Below are 17,699 nucleotides of genomic sequence, written 5' to 3' on the forward strand. Positions count from 1 at the left end.
CAGAATATCCTCAGTCCAGATTTGTTCTGAAGTTGTGGACTCGGAGGCCCATAAACTTATACTAATTTCTGCCTTGGAAGTAGGCAAACTTCAGAGAAAAGTATTTGTAGTGCACAACACCCTGCCTTTCCTGCCCTGGCACACTCAGGGTGGTTGGAGACTCATTTGTGTAAGGATAGACACAGCCATATTCAGGTGCAAGTGTCAGCTCCTCACACCACTCTAGTCAATTAGGATATGCAGGACACACCTCTGCTTCCTCTGTGTCCAGAGTGAATTCACAAAGAGCCCAACTGTTATCCTGACCCAGATGTGTATCCCACAGCCAGGCCGAGGCACAGAATGGTAAAGCAAGGAAACTTTCTAAAACTGGCATTTTCAAACCTACAATTCAAAAACAAACTTCACCAAAAGGTGTATTTCTAAACAGTGAGTTCAGAGTCTCTAAACTCCATATCTCTATCTGCTCCCAATGGGGAAATACTCTTAAAGATATTTCAAGGCAAACCTAATGTTACCCCATCCGCGAGACAGGCCTTGCAATAGTGAAAAACAAATTTGGCATTATTTCACTATCAGGACATGTAAAACACACAAGTATACGTCCTACCTTTTTAACTACACTACACTGCACCCTGCACATGGGGCTGCCATGGGCCTACCTTAGGGGTGACTGGCTTGTAGTAAAAGGGAAGGTTTGGATCTGGTAAGTGGGTGCACTTGCCGGGTCCAACTGGCAGTTAAAACTGCACTTGTAGACACTGCAGTGGCAGGTGCAAGACCAGTTTACAGGGCTACTCACGTGGATGGCACAATCAGTGCTGCAGGCCCCCTAGTATTATTTGATTTACAGGCCCTGGGCACACATACTGCACTTTACTACGGACTTACTAGTAAATCAGATATGCCAATCATGGATAAACCAATCACCAATACAATTTAGACAGAGAGCACTTGAACTTTCGCGTGGGTCAGCACAGGTTAAGTGTCCAGAGTCCTAAAGCCAGCAAACACTAACTTCAGCACAGGATCAAAACAGGAGGTCAGAAGCCACAAAGATAGGGTGGAACCACACCAAGAGCTGACAGGTCTAACAATCATAATCAAAAGTGCCCTTCAGTGTAAGATGTAATGAGGCATCCCTTTCAAAATATTCATGGCAAAAAGCAAAAACAGTCCAGTCTCCATCCCTTGTTTAGTCATCCTCTCCTATGCTGGAGTTTCTTCTACTGGACACGTCTGTACATAATCTACATAGTGTTTATTTACACCACACAATTTATTACAAAAACTTCCCATTTACACTACTTCTGTATAATAATTATTTCAGTGCTGTAATGTTGAATCTTCTTTGTCACAATGCAAGTTTTTCCCGTCTCTCCACTAGCCATTAAATATCATAAACAAGTGGGACTTTCACATAGCAAAGTACAACACACTGTACTGTCCCTATAGCCATATTTATCGTTAAATGTCTCGTAACATTCCACATCATTACACACATCCGTGGTACTCCTTACCAGGTCTCGACAACTGTGTTGCCTTGGAGTTCTTTGGATCCAGCACTCTTTTTTTTTTTTAATCTGTTTATTGAACTTTATGCACACACAACATTACAGTTTACTATTAATAGTTTTGCAATCTATTTGCACAAAATTATAAACTGGTACAGCGCAATTGCACAATGGAGTGCAAAAGATACAACTTGAAATTGTGTAAAAGAGAAATAATACAAAAGAAAAGAAAAAAGAAAAAAAGGGGAAAGAAAATTAGAGTCACAGCTAAACACCGGTAATAACATTCCTGTTGTTGGCTACAGCCCTAAGAGGACATGAGGGGGGGGGGGGGGGGAAGAAGGATACATCTGTTGCGTATAGGGGACAGGAGATTATGGTTAAAATATGAATTGTATGACAGGAAGGGACTCCGACCCAAACTGGTACTAGGCAAGGCTGTGCGTGGATTACGTAAAAGCGTTATTGTAGGGGAGACACACTAAAGTCTTGCGTTGTTGTATTGGAGGAGGGAGAATAAAGAAGTTAATGCAGTGGGTGAGTACAGGTGGGACAACTGAAAGTAATATGATGTGCATGTATTATTTTTCTTGCTAAATATTTACAATTTCTGGTTTAGGGTGGGTATGTATCATCCCTGGCCTCCATTGCTACCACAAAAATGTCCCAGACTTCAGGGCCGTCCCGCAGCAGACCTTTGTGTTGTAAGGAGCGTAGTGTCTGAGCTTCGGCTTGTGCACGGCTATTTAAGTCACTGAGCCAAGCGGAGTGGGATGGGACATGTGGGGCCTTCCAGTGAGTAGCTATTAGACGCTTGAAGACAACAAATGCAAGATCAATGAATCTGTGTATGTTTTTCGCTTTTGGTGCGGCGACATATGCCAAGTAAGCAGGAGTCTGGAGTGGGCCTCAAAGTATGGGATGAGATGTCTGCTGTAGCATCCGTCACGCGCTGCCAAGCTGCGTTTGAGTGGCAGCTTCAGACCATATGGTAAAAGTCTGCTGCCGGAGTAGCACATCTGGGGCATGACGGATTTGTGTTTGGGTATATTCTTTGGATACGGGCCGGGGATAGGTATGACTGGTGGATGTCATTGAATTGAGTGTACCGCAGGCGAGAATTGCGAGATATGGACTTGATCGTTGTGAGAGCCGCTACCCAAGTTTCTTGTGATAGAGGAGAAGGGAGGACGGAGTCCCAACGTGCCTTAGCAAGCGGCAGGGCAGAGCAGACCTCAGGTAGTAGTACTTTGTATAGTTTAGTTATGATACCTTTTGCGCTACCTATGGTAAGGATAGTGGTAAGTAATTGGAATTCGGGTGGTTCATTGTTACCAGAGCACCAGAGGTTATTAAGTAACCTTTTAATGGAGCTATACGTCAAGAAGGCACCGGTGTGCAAAACCCCAGCGGCCACTAGTTCCGCAAAGGTGTGCATTGTAGAGTTGGAGTAATAATCGCCTACGTTCAGTGTGTTCATGTCCCGTGTGTCATGGTGCGTTGAGAGTATCTGGGTGCCTGGCAGCTGAAGCAGTGGTAACAGAGGGGAGTAAGGAAGTGTGGGTGCCTTGCTTTGAACGTATCTGTGCCAGCAGAAATGAGCTGCATCCAACAATATGGGTTTTGAGGATAAGCGATTAGGACCGGATAAAAGTGAGGACAGTATTGTTTGCGGAGCTGTGTGTGCGTGAAGTATTATGCGTTCGGGCAGGGAAGTTTCATTGAGCCATGTGGATAGCCGTAATAGCTGGGCAGCTGCATAGTATCTTTCGAAACTAGGCATGCCCAGGCCGCCCGCAGCTTGCGGATGTTGTGTTATAGCTAGCGCTACTTTGCGTCTGTCTTTGCCCCAGAGCAGGTCGGTTAGTAATAAGTGCAGTTTACTGAAGAACGAGCGTGGCAAGCATAATGGAAGGGCAGTAAAGTAATATAAGAACCTGGTGAGGATGAGCATTTTGGCAATCGCTACCCGGCCCATAGGGGATAGAGGGAGTGAGCTCCAAAACGATAGTGAGCTGCAGGTAGAACTCAGTGCCCTGTCGATGTTGCCCTCTTTCAAATCGGCAATACAGTGATACATTTGTATCCCCAGATATTTAAAAGTGCTGTGTGACCATGGCAATTAATATTGCGAAAGAGTCATGTGGAGATCGGATGGTATGGGGGCAAGGGGGAAAATGCTTGACTTGGACCAGTTGACCCGCAGTCCGGAGGCGAGAGCGAAGGAGTCAAGCACTGACAACACCTCAGACATGGAGGTGGTGTGATTACGTAGGTATATCAGGGCGTCATCTGCAAATAGGGATATAATATGGTGAGTGTTAGACTTGGTGATGCCCCATGTGTGTGCATAGCTACGTAGCTTGATTGCTAATGGTTCCAAGGCTATGGCAAATAATAAAGGGGATAATGGGCAACCTTGTCTAGTGCCTCTGCCTATGGGGAATGCGTCAGAGATAGCGCGCCCATTTTTAACTCGGGCTGTGGGTTTGGAGTAAAGTGTTTTAATTCAGCTGATGAAGCCTGGACCAAATCCGAACGCTTTTAGTGTACGTAGAAGGTAATCCCAGCTCAGCGTGTCAAACGCTTTCTCGATATCCAGGGAGAGTGCCACCGCTTCTGTTTCTGTATTACTGTGCATTATATGAAGTAGTCTTCTAATATTTAAAAAGGTGCTTATCCCTGGGATAACGCCAGACTGATCAGGGTGTATTAAGCTTGATAAGTAAGGGAGTAGTCTGTTTGCCAGTATTTTCCCTAATAATTTTCAGTCTGTGTTATGGAGAGAGAGCGGTCTGTATGATTTCACGTCGAGGGGATCGCGGCCTACCTTCGGGAGGATGACTATTAGCGCTTCGCGCATAGTGTCTGGCAGTTGTAGAACACCGCGGGCTTCATTAAATACTTCTATGAGTGGTTGTAGGAGGTGGGTGGCTTGGGAGTTAAAATACTCTACCGGTAAGCCATCTGAGCCAGGTGTTTTGCTGCGTGACATTTGTGCCAGAGCTGAGCGCAGTTCCTCTATAGTGATGGGACCGTCTAAGGTGATAGCATTGTCGGTGATATGTGGATTTTGGGAGACGAGAGAGAGTATGTCAGTTAATCGCTGCTCCGAAGGGGGGGAAGGGGGTGTATATAAAGTGCGGTAATATGTGGCGAAGGCTTTGTTAATTCCTGCTTGGGTGTTAATAATGATGTCGGAGTTCAAGCGTAACGCACCAATAGGAGATGATTGTGAGGGTTGGCGGGTCAGCCATGCCAACAGCCTGCCTGATCTGTCCCCCTCAGCGTGTTGTCTTGTCATGTAAGGTCTATAGTCATGCCTGCATAGCCTTGTGTCCGCTTCTTTATGAGCAGCTCTCAGCGAATGCAGGGCAGCCAGTGTGGACTCGTTGGTAGAGACTGCAACCTCCGCTTTGCGGAGTTTAACCTCAAGACCTTGTAGTTCTTTGATAAGAGTCCTTCTAACCCCCACTGTGGCTGCGAGACAGTGTCAGCGTATCACACCCTTATGTAGCGCAAGATGTAGATGTATTTTTATTCAGTGAGAAATAATCGCTAGATGCTTACACATTTCTGCGTGGAAGGGAGGGTCTGAGAGAGCTTCTGTCTGCAGGCGCCATGTTAGTATGCGTGTAGCCCCAGGTCATTATTACACTGAGCGGATTATGATCTGATATGGTGCGTGCCAGGTATTCGGTTGCACACACTTTGTGAATTACGGCTGCAGATACGAAAACCATGTCTATTCTGGTGTGTAGTTTATGTACAGGGGAGTAGTAAGAGTATTCACGGTGGGTGGGATGACCCAATCTCCAGATGTCGCGCAAACCGTTATTGGAGGCCCAACTTGCCAGTACGCGCGAGGCACGGTGGGGTGGAGCAGAGACGAGTGGAGGGAATGAGCGGTCTATTTGGGTATCTAGGACGGTGTTGAAGTCGCCCCCCCCCCCCTCCCCCCCATATACACTTTAGCGAGGGATCACTAAGATTGCCAGTGGAGAGCGTACCTAGGAAATCGCGTTGATTTGAATTTGGGGAGTACAACGCTACGAGCGCTAAGGGAAAACCGTCAAGGACGCCTTCTAGAATCACATGTCTACCATTGGGGTCGCATTGTGTGCACGATACAGTAAACGGAACCCCAGGAGCAATCCAGATCGCCACCCCCGAGCAAAAGACGAGGAAGTGGTGCCATGCAGTTGACCTTTCCATTTTGTACATGTGCTTACCAGAGTGGATTGAGAGAGGTGTGTCTCTTGTAGTAAGGCTATGTGTACCTGATGTCATTTAAGAAATGTGTGAATCCGCTGCCGCTTGCTCGGTGTTGCCATACCTTTAATATTCCATGTGAGTATCTTGTATTTCAAGATACCTTGTTGTGTTAGGGGGGCCATTCGATGATTTTAAGTTTGATAAATCAAGGTAAATTTGTGACCATCGTCCCCATTGTAAAACTATTATGTCGGTTACCCTCCGGGGCTAGCCAGTTAATGACCTTAGTGGTATGAAATGTGAACCTACTAATATGGTAGTCATGACATATGCCACTGTTGCTGTGTATGCGATTAATTAGCGTGTGACAAAACCTACAACCATCTAAAAAGCACTCAATAACAATATAGAATAGTAAGAAAAGTAATAAAACAGCAAGAAAAGTTCCAACATTCGCCGGGTTGAGAGGACGGTCCATATGGAGCAGGGGGGTAGTGGAAACCATTGAGTCAAAGTTATGGGGGTACCCTGCCCAGGTTGTCAAAGGTGCAAAGAGCGCCGCCCAAGACCGTCGGCGGGCGACACGCCTCGGCAAGGAGCCGCAGAGTCGTCTAGCCTTTTACAGGCTGCTGAAGGAGGGGGAGTCATATTTATTGAATGTAAAGAGCGGAAGTGAGTAGTACATAATTGGTTTAGCAAATATCGTCTGCCGTGCGCGGGGTGAGGGTTGGACCTCTTGTAGATTCCGCTGAGTCGGAGTTTACGTCATGATCTGGTTCCGCGTCAGTTTGAGTGGACAAGACTGTCGGCGACGTGTTAACAAACCTGGACGTGGCCTGCAGAAGAAGGGAGCGCTCAGTGCGTGACTGCTCAGGTGACGGTCTACCGCCTTGTTTTTTTGCGTTGCCTACGCCTTGACTTAGGAGAGGACCAATTTTCACCGGAAGTGTCCATATCAGTCGGGTCGGCCAGGCCCTTGGCATGCAGCCAGGTCCAGGTATCTTCCGGAGTAGTGAAGAACAGTACGCGAGTATCATCTTGTACCCGAAGCCTGGCTGGGAACATCAGCGCGTATTTGATGTTATGTTTACGAAGGCATTCTTTGACACGGTAGAAAGAGTTGCGCTTCTTTTGAACCTCCGCCGTGAAGTCTGGGTAAGCTGTAATCACAGCATTTTCAAAGTGTACCAGCCCAGATTTGCAGAATAATTGCAGGATGAGGTCTCTATCACGGTAGTTGAGGAGTCTTACTATCAACGGGCGAGGTAGTGTGCCAGGTGGAGGGGGTCTGCCGGGGACCCTGTGGGCGCGTTCGACGGAGAAGAACTTCGGAATATTGTCTTTAAGAATTGTGACTGTGGGCCATTGTTCTATGAATATTTCTGTGCTGGGGCCTTCGGCATGTTCAGGAAAACCCACCAAGCGAATGTTATTGCGACGGGACCTGCCCTCTGCGTCTTCAGCTCTGCGTTTTAAGAAGTTCACCTCTGTTGTTAATTGGGACAATTGTGTTTTGAGATCATTCACGGTCCGGGGAAGGGCAGCCAGTGCGTGTTGGTCCGTGCGGAGTATATTAAGGTCTTCTGTCACCGAGCCAATTTTGGCTTCTAGGGTAGATTTGGTGTCTAGGATGGCCTGTAATATCTTTTCGAATTGTGACGTATGAGATTGTAAAGTAAGTTCCAACTTCTGCAAGGCCAGTTGCGTGGTGGCGTGGGCCTCTGATGAGGGGGGGGTGTCGGGGTCCGTTTTACCGGAAGGTGCACGTGGGGTTTTTGGTTTGACCATTTGTTCAGCGCAATTCTCAGTAGACATCAACTGGGTGAGATCGGGTGAAGGCAATGCGAGGTGAATGAGCGAAGGGGCCAGATGAGGCGTAGTGAAGTCTCGGATCCGCAGAGCTGTGAGCAACTACTGAAAGCCGGGACCAGTATACTAATGTTAGTGATGTAGTGTGCAAGGTTTGGAAGATCGTTCCACTGTCTCCGGGGCGAGAGTGCAGGCGCGTGATGGAGGGGTGGACGGCTTAGACCCTGGTGATTTAAGAGAGTGCTGTAGCGCTTGGGCGGATATCTGCCTCGACGTTCGGTTCACAGCAGCAGAAGAAACAAGCGTGTTGCACCGCTACCAGTGCATGAAACGGCAAAGTCCAATAACCCTACAGGGGTGACGGAGAGAGCAACTGAACAAGAAGCGTTATACGCAGTCGGGACAGGAAATGCATCACAGCGCGGCCCAGCGTGGGCTCCAGATTCAAACATAGCGAAGGAGGGACGTTGCAGGATAATGGATGTTGGCTTAGTGCGTTGGCAGTCATCTGCGCGGCTTAGGATAGCTGGAGTTAATGGGAAAATATGTGTGTAGGGCCCGGAGGGGTGGGGGCGGTATCGCGTGTGCCCGGATGGGCCAGCTGCTACTCAAAGTAGAATGGACCAGGGGGACGTGGTTTACAAAGTTTTGCACTGCGACCCGATAAATGTCGCTGAAAGGCTCACCTCACCCTTCACTTTGTAGCTCCTACCTCCTGCGCGCTTGGCTATCAGGTTCCGGTCTTCTGCTACACAGCTCCTGTGGCGTAGCTCAGGCAATCGCTGGGCGAGAGCGCAGGTCTGTGGGGTCCTAGGTGGTTGTTGGGGCCCAGGTGCATGGCTATGCTTTTGTTGTTCGGTTAATGCTAGGCGCCGTGCTGAAAGGCCTCCTCCCGGCAGGCCGCGGCAGCCCCGAGCCACGGGGCACAGGAAAATCGATGGGCGCGCCCACCTCCCGCCAAACTGAGGAGCCGGGGCACGGTCTCCAGCATTCAGAACCTCGATCAGGTGTCGATGGAGGCGAGGGCCTGCTCCTGCAGGCACTTAAATGCCGGGCGCGGCGCCGGGTCGGCCCCGCCTGGCGATGCCGCTCTAGAATGTGGGTTGAGGCGGGCGCCTGCCCCCGATGCCAGCCGAGGGGCCGGGTCCGCCTCCAAACAGCCTCAGGCACGGCCGCAGACCCCGACCTCGGCGCTCGGTTCCAATGGCCGGCAGCCCCGTATGACAAGCGTGTGGGGCGCTGCCGCAAACACGGACCCAGAGGCCCGGCGGGGCGGTCGGCTCCGATGGAGCAGGCACAAGCTTCGGCGCGCGGTCCGGTCCGCAGCGGTCCCGGGCGGCTGGATGGGCGACCTTACACCTTTAGAAAGGAGTTGTAGGCGCCGCTGCAGGATATTTACACTGGCCAGGGATCGGAGCTGCAGTTTATGCTGCCGCTCTGGTCGTCATGTTGGCCACGCCCCTGGATCCAGCACTCTTGTGTCTCAGGGTACCAGTGATCCCTCAGACTATGACTGTAGGGAATGTAGTCCCCTTTGCAGGTGGATTCATACTTCAAAGTCTGTTCTCCAATTGGCTCCTTCAACCGCAGCTCCTTCTGCCACATCTGGGTCGACTTCCAAATATTTTCTGCCAGATACAGCTAGTGCAATCCTTTTATACTGTTTAAACATCATTGACATTTATTAAAATAGCTGAGTCAGACACGTGTACAAAATAAAATATGTAAGTTAAGCTGAAGGAAAAATATTAACAGGAATCTTATCAAAGCATGACTACCTTCTTACAGTGCTGAGGACAGGTGGGGGTTCAACATCTACTGTTTGTTGTTCTTTTTTTTTATCTACCTCTTATCTACTCGAAGCCTCAGTCCTTAAGAACAAAGGAGAAGTTAACAAGAATAAACAGTTCATGGACTTTTACCCTCCTCGGCCTAAATACAAAACTCAAGAGTTGTACAGCTGCTGGGTTCATGAAATCATGGTGAAGAACACAACATGAAAGAATAGTTCTTCAATATCCTATTTCTGCTCCTACAGGAGGTAGGCCCCATCCCCATGTTGCACACGGGCAAAGGCCATTCATGGGGGTGGAGAGGAAGTTGGATGCCAGCAAGGAGTTTGGCGCAGGGCCTGACCACTGGGCTGTCCCTGCGTCCAACTACATGCTGCCCACGGCCAAACGCTGTGCACAGCTAGGGGGTAGGTCATCCAGCCCTACGCCGCTCACGGCGATGGACATCTTATTTCATGTTAAAGGTTCGCTGAAAAAAAAAAAAGAAAAAAATTCAAGTGAAGTTATAGTTAGGAATTGTAGTATATTACTTTACATTTTTAAAAAAAATATTAAAAATAAAGGTTAAAGGGTCTTTATAGTTAGGTTAAGATGTCAATTAAAATGTATTGTTTCTAAACTAACTAAACCACTGAAATTCACCAGGTACAGTTTTCTGAAGTGACTATAACTCATGCCCTTGCCACGCATTTACTATGACCTCAAATATTACATCACTTGTGACCTGTTCTATGACATCATTGATGTAATTTCAGATATTGCAGTGTTATTATCATTGATGACAAAACTGTGCATGGCAAGGGCGCAGGTACCCTAACTGGTATTTTCAAATGCAGCCTCTTTGAGAGTTGAGTGAGACAGAATAGAAGTACTGCCACATTTGTCCATGGAGCCCTTTTCATAGTGCAGGGTTCCTAGAAAATAAATGTCTTATTTGACTGACAGTCTGCTTTTCATGACTCCTCCCCTTGTGAAGCTAGGCTTTTCCACTAACACACCTTGGCAACCAGTATATGGGTTCCATGAATATATTTATCCATCTCCAGCACTGCATATAAACATGCAAAAATCAGAAGCCTTTGGCAGTATAAAGTTCTAGAATACTTTTTGGCACATTTCCATCTTTCAAGAGTGCCATCAAAACTGCCATACCTTGGCATGCTTCTTACAAAAAAGGATGATACATAGCCTAAAATTGATGCGTCCATATGGCCAAAAACCTACCATATCTTTGAAGGTGGTGCACATACTTCTCGCCGGGGTAGGGCGCTTAAATGTCCTGAGATTGAATGCCTTCCATTATCTACTCCAGTCTCTCCCAATTTAGGTCCATCCTAGTCTGGGCTTCTTGACTTTCAGAACTAAATGATTGGGTCTCTGTGGGCTGGTGGAAGGGCTAGGCCTAACAAACGATTCTTCTATCACCAAAGGAGAAAGCTTCCCTTGATATAATTAAATGTTATCTGGCTGCTTACCTGCAGGTCATTGCGCACTAGGTAATTAGGAAGATGTACAAAAAAAGGCCTTCGGGTGGATAATTGGGTGGCAGGATTACTATTGGATTTGGAATGGATGGTGAGGAGATATAGACAGAGGAATGCTTACCTGTCAACCCTTGTAAAAACTGCTTTAGAGATCAGGGATGGAGTATTCATGAAGGGCGGCCTGTGTGGCCTGACATCTTTCCCTTCACCAAATGCACCTATCCACCAGAATCCTGTACTCGCCCAGCATTAAAGTAGAAGCCTTCAAAAGATGGAAGAAATGATAATGTCCACTGCTTCGTGATCTCGATCTACAAAGCCAAAGAAGATCTTTTGAGGTTTGTAAACCTGACTTCCAGGTAACAGAATCTAACATGACGCATTACCTGCAGTTACATCACTGTAGTCTCTCGACACTAATTAGAGAAGCAGCCTCTAGAACTCTCACGCAGTTCAAGGCGTATATGAAAAAATATTATTGCTTTTCAGGATTGTACGACGAAACAATGACTTCAAAAACAACTACTGCCTTAACAACGAGGTCGGAACACCGACCTTGTTGCTACTACTAATGATTTTACCACGAATGCCTTAACAACGATATTTTGTTGTAAAGGCATTCCTGATAAAATCATTAGCAATAGGCACCATTCACCCTACATCCCTCACCCCACCCCAACCCCACCCCAAAACCTAAAACCCCCTGACCCCCACCCACTCCCCAAAACCAAAAACGCCCCACCCCCCAACCCCACCCCAAAACCTAAAACCCCCTGACCCCCACCCACTCCCCAAAACCAAAAACGCCCCACCCCAAAACCTAAAACCCCCTACCCCCCAACCCCACCCCCACCCCAAAACCTAAAACGCCCCAACCCCACCACAAAACCTAAAACCCTGTGACCCCCCACCCACGCCCCAAAACCTAAACCCACCACTTACCTTCGCCAACTCCCTTCTTTGTACCTTAACCACGCATGTTTCTTGTGCAGAACATACGTAGTTAAGGCACACAAAAAACGGAGTCGTGGTTAAAAAAAGCATTGTTGCGCTTTCGTTAACCACGACATTCGTAAAAAAAAAAAAAGTCGAAAAAATTGATGTTTCCCGCTTTTCAGGCCTTAGTTCAAACACAAACCTCCAGATGAGTAAGCCTAAGGTCAAATGGTCCTACCAAACGAATTAAGTGGATGTACGAGGTGCAATTCCTTTAACACACAAGTATCCTCTACAGTGAATTGACCTATAAAATCATACTTATGTGGTATTAACCCCATAACCCATACATAGGATTAAAGAGGACTTGAATAGCTCTAAATTTGCACTTCTCTTAAAGATGTTAGGAGCGGCAAGGATGACCATCAGTCTCCATTGGGGAAGAAAAGCTGGCAGCACGTTGGTTCTATAAACTATGGCAGATGGAATGGAAATGGAAAAAAAAAAAAAAACACACGGTCTGCTTGGCTGTTACTCCAAGTGCCCGAATATATGGAATTCCTTAATACCTTATTTCACCAAATGAAAAAATATAAACTTTGTTAGATTGAGCGCTCTAGAACTGTTTGTCTACTGGTGTTCGGCTGGGGGTGATTGGTAGAGGGGCCACACGTTTAAGAAGGAAGAGAAAGGAGAAAGAAAGCATAAAAAGATTGCCTTATACTATGTTAGTCCGCCTTATGCTCTGTTAGTCGGCTAGGTATGATTTTCTTGTGTACTTTGAATTGGGGAGTGTTTGGGAAGTTGTATTTGTTTTTTGTTTTTTCTTTTTGTTAATTCAACGGCCATGTTTTGTCTTCTGATGTATGTGATGTACAACTTTAACTGTTTACCGCAAGAGTATGAGTCTCAGTCCTGCCTGTGCTGACTTGGTGAGAGTCATCACATGTCAATGTGAGTCGATTTTACGTCCACTGGCTTTGGCCATGCTGTCCTTGGTGCTTCTAAATTTCTAGTTTATTGTAGAGCACCACTCGGTAAGTTTGTGTGCCGAGTGAGCTGCATTTTCTTTACAGAAGTAGCCTCTGATTTGTGTCGAGTGGGTTGTCATCATGATGCCGTTTGTCATTCCCAAGAGGGATTGAGCCACAGTTCATTCTGATGGAAATGTTAATCAGCGCGGGCCCCCCATTGTTGCCGAAGCAGAAGTTTCCATTCATCAGAGACTGGGCACATCCAGGGTTGTTATTTTTTCTCCTGGCAGGGAGGCGGCCGGGTGATTACTTCCCCACTTAGCCTTATGTTCTTTATGTGGCTTCCGGTCCTTCGGTGCCCGCCCCAGCTTCTGCCGATCAACCAATCGGCCAAACGACTCGAAACACGGCCCCTCTTTCACTCTCTCGGTGATCACTAATTATGCATTTGGTCATTCGCAGTTGTTTAGTGCTTGAGATCTGCTATCTGGCGTACTTTCTTTTCGCATTTAAGTGAGTAAACGACCCGTTTCCGTAACAGTATCGCCGATTCATTTGCTGTACGGCGCTTCATACACAGTCCTGTGTTTAAAACGCATTATGAATAAATCTTTCTTGAAAAGTGTGGCACTTTTTACAAATGCGGTGTAAGACGAGAGCATTTCTGTATGAAATGTATAGTCATTGCAAATGTTTTCCTAATGGACAACCTTGACAGGGAACTGTGTTTCTGTTCTTCCTACAGTACTTGGTGTGAAGGACCTCTCTAGCCCTTATTCCTTTATTCATTCATTTCCAACTAGCTTCTCTTTCTCCTAATCATGGCTAATATTTTTATGGTCCAGAAATTTACTGATGTAATTGTTGGTATGTGTTTTTTTCTGTTTTTTGTTTTAAAGAACCTCTGTAGGGGCGTGTATTCAATAACAGTAAGTTCGCAGATGTGTAGATGTTTGCTTTGGTTATGAAGGAATCATGATAATATTGTATTGCTAGAGGCTGACTCAATTTTTGGAATGCAAAATGCTTGCATTCATATTTTAGTTTTTTTAAAACCTTTGTTTGACAGAAGGGGTGGAGGGGTATGCGCCTAAACCACACTCGGCTGACAGGAGACAGGGTCTAATGAATTTGAATGAGTCTCCCCTTCCCCCCGCCCCTTCTTCTGGTCTCAAATTTCGACGAGCGAACTGAGCACACCGTATTTAGAGGGTGTATTTAATATGCATCGCTGTAGGGGTTTTGGTGCAGCATGTCAGAAAAGCAGAGGGGCCTGCCCGTCTGTCAGTGTTTTTTCTTTCAAAAATGTAAATCGAATTTATTGCTGGAACGACCCCATCCCCCTCGTCTTATGTGTGATGGGGCCTGAGAGAAGAGTTTATTTAATGAACAGTTTGCCTTGTATTATTTGTGATAAAAGGAAGCCAGTGGATTTGTCCAGGATATGTTTTTGGGATGCAGCATCCTAATTCCCATTTTTGGCAGCTATAATGTTAACGCAGTAATCTTATTTTTGAGATTTTAACATTTGTTGATTGCTTTATGTGCACTGAAGATTTTTTAAGTTGTTTTGACAGAGTCTTTATCTGGAAGGTTTGAGTAACAAACCTCTGCAGTCAGGCGACAGCTTGGGGTCTATCTACTTAAGCTGGAATTGCTGATCAGAGTGAAGTGTTAAAATAGTCTTCTGCTTTCAGGATCCCCCAGAGGCTACAGGGAGAAGAGCGTAGCAGCATGAAAGGAGAGAGAAGCACTTCAATTTTCCGCCTCCGGAGCTCCATATAGCAGGCTGCTCTCTGCTTCCTACCTGCTACTTGGATAATCCATCATAGCCTTTGGGACCTGGATGTGGGCTAGACTCTGGCCTGCAGTGACGCGAGGAGCATGTGGAGCATACAACCTCACTAATGAAAGGTAGAATGGGGACCCAGGGAAGCCCCGTGAAGAGCTATGACTACCTGCTCAAGTTCCTACTGGTTGGCGACAGCGATGTAGGGAAAGGAGAGATCCTGGAGAGCCTGAAGGATGGTGCATCCGAATCTCCTTACGCGTACAGCAACGGTAAGTACCGAGAGCAATAACTACATTATGGTACTGTTTTTATGCCTCGCAGGTTGCTTAACAGTTAATGTGCAAGTTTTACGATTTTTGTAAGCATGGTTGACTTTAGCATTTAAAGCTGTAGAAATATTTGATTTCCTAGAATATCCAGCACAGACTATTAGATAAACACTTGCAGTTGGTTATTCTTGTACAGTGGTAAACCTGATATTTAAATCCTACGTATTGCATCTTTTGACTGAGTAAGCCAAATGTTTGTTGATCAGCCCTCTTCTGTTAAACCTTTTAAGCACAGTTTTTTTTCATTATAGGTTTATGCCTGATGCAAAAGCATTTGTTACCTTAAGAGGAGAGTACAAAAAAGACTGTTTCCTGACCGCTCAACAGTGAGCAAAGCATTGCACTAAAAAATAATAATAATAATCTGTTTGATAATACCTTGCCAAGATCCTGGTCTACGTTTTTTTTTGGAAAACCTATGTGGGTAGTCTAATTGGGTATTGGTAATGCTGGGGGGGGGGGGGCTCTCCCTTAAGTATTCAGGACGTACACACTTGCAAGTGTCCACAAAATGCCCCGTGATTCTACCAGTGTTCATTATCAAATGGCCGGCCGAGGATGTCTGTTTGGGCTTTTGCCCCGGCTCTTTGGATCTTTGGAAGGACTTTGGGAGTCGAATTTCCACATTTAACCCCCACTCCTTGTTCTCTCCCACTGCCCCATTCAGAAGTGTAAAGCCAGAGTGGTAAGCCCTGGTAAAACAATGGGAAATCAAGGAAGTTTTATTTTGTATCCAGCAAGTGAATCTCTTGAAAGATGATGACGTCTGAGAAGTGTTTATTTTTACAATTGAGACCATTTACGTTTCAATATAAAATACTATGGCCTGCTACAGTACAGTGTGTCTTATCTGTAAGTCAGCATGTGGTAAATACACTGCCTCTGTATGCCTGCACTAACATCAGCCTCCAACATCAGTGACTCCCATAACCCCCTCCCTCCCCAACACACACACAACTTTAAAATTTGAAGTATCTGCAGGGGCACTGGAATTATGCCGTGGAAGAGGACCAAATTATGCGGTAGGGTTGACTAAATTATGCAGCAAGAAAAGGCAAATGATGCAGCGTAATGCAGCACATTTTGTGATTCTATTACTTCATTATTTACTCATTTTTACACTTGGTAACAGTGCCTAAGAAAAACAGTTCTCCCTCATTACAACCACTTTAACACCCAAATACAGCAAGAAGCAACTAAAAGATGACCAGGCATCCTCAGTAAAAAAAAAAACTTTCTGTGTGCAGGAACTTAAGTCAACATTTTTTGTAACATTTGAGCTAGAAATCTGATGAACCTGTGGAAGATAAGTTATGTAGCAAATGCGACAAATCTATAATTATGCAATAGCATAATTCCAGTGACCTTGAGTATCTGTTACTACCATATAAGTTTCCTTTGACAATTGTCTTTTCTTGTATTCATAGGGTGATGGACTGCATTAGGGCCATGGTCCGTATCCACCAGACCCTGGCCCATTATTAACTCACATTTTTGTGCTCTACACCACATTCAGAAAAGTGCATAAGGCTGCTCGGTTAGTTACACTGATGTCTACAGCCACCTTAAAAGGAGCAGCATTATTCAGCAGTCTGTGGCTAATCAGTCCTCAGTCAGGACCCTCTCTGATGTGTTTCTTCTGGTACTTCAGTATACAGTTTCCTCTAGGGAACTACATCTATTCCAATGTTGGAAGAGTCAGGATGCTTCTTATTTGCTGGTGTCCATTTCCAGCCTAGCCTCCCCACCATCACCACCACCACCTCCCCCACCCAACATCGTGCACTCTGGGTTAGGTGGGCCTCTCCGCCAAAACAGTAGGACACTTCCACAGGATAGTTTTTGTCCCTAACAGAGTCTCTGCTGTATCTCAACTTTGGGTGGAGGGATCACAGTATTGTGTTACATGCACATTATTGCTCTGCATTTGAAGCCACTTGCATCAGGCCCAGTTTGTATATAGGGCTGCGAGAAGCACTAATTCAGCCCCAGGGATCTTATGCCACTGTTGATATAGAGAACACAGTTTGTGATACAGTAGAAACTAAGCAGTTTGTCACTCACTACAAGTGTGAGGAGCTCTGCAATACATTTGTCTTGTCGCTGAGTTACTTAGGTTGCAAAGTGGATCTTTTCTAAGGTCTGATGTGCAGTGAAGTAACCGTAATATTAGTGTAGAAAATATATTATTTCACATGTACCCATGTTGGCCCCTTACCTCTGCAGGCGGTCATATACCTGCTGTGGGTAGCACAAGTAGCCAGCAACTTCTTCAGTACCCCATCAGTTGGAGGTTGTGTCTACTTGTCTGGTAGGTGACTTTAGGATGTTCACTGGGGCCAGAAGCAGCAGGAAGGTGTAATATAGTCTATGGTGTGTGCACAACTGTATTCCAGTCAGCCCTCCGGAGCCTGCTACCTCTGCGACTGGCCGTAGCTATGTCACAGACTGTTTGAGCAGTCCAGTTGGGTTGCACTTGTCTTTTTAGCCCCATCTCCCTGGCTTGGGGTCGATTGTCTCTGTTATCACTGCGAGGCAGCCTAGCTATGCAATGGTCATGGTGTCCTGGCATTGGCACTCTGGGTGTACCACCTAGACAAGTCAGCCTGTCCCAATCTCCTCTTCCAGGGTCTGCAGCTCTGCTGCATCCATGAGGTTGATCTCCTCAGGACCACCCCACTGGTCCACCCAGGAAACTCCAGAGTCCATGTTAAACGAGGGTCCGGGTCTCAATCATTCTGTGCCTAGCATGCCGGTATTGCCTTTTCCACTGCACCACTGCAACGACTCCAAACTTGTATGCGTGTGACCGCATATGTCTGGCATCCTGTTGGGTTGGTCTTCATTCCATTT

At 46.3% G+C, this 17,699-nt stretch overlaps 1 protein-coding gene across 1 annotated transcript in view; it reads left to right on the forward strand.

The window, feature by feature from the left end:
* RAB40C (RAB40C, member RAS oncogene family) overlaps positions 1-17,699 on the forward strand; it is a 184,539-nt gene that overhangs the window by 38,394 nt on the left and 128,446 nt on the right. Inside the window, exon 2 of the mRNA XM_069210486.1 lies at positions 14,423-14,786. Within this exon, the coding sequence (XP_069066587.1) occupies positions 14,633-14,786 (154 nt within the window). The 5' untranslated portion in view covers positions 14,423-14,632. The remainder of the gene's footprint in view (positions 1-14,422; positions 14,787-17,699) is intronic.

Source organism: Pleurodeles waltl, chromosome 10 (assembly GCF_031143425.1).
Source record: "Pleurodeles waltl isolate 20211129_DDA chromosome 10, aPleWal1.hap1.20221129, whole genome shotgun sequence".
NCBI classification, from domain to species: Eukaryota; Metazoa; Chordata; class Amphibia; order Caudata; family Salamandridae; genus Pleurodeles; species Pleurodeles waltl.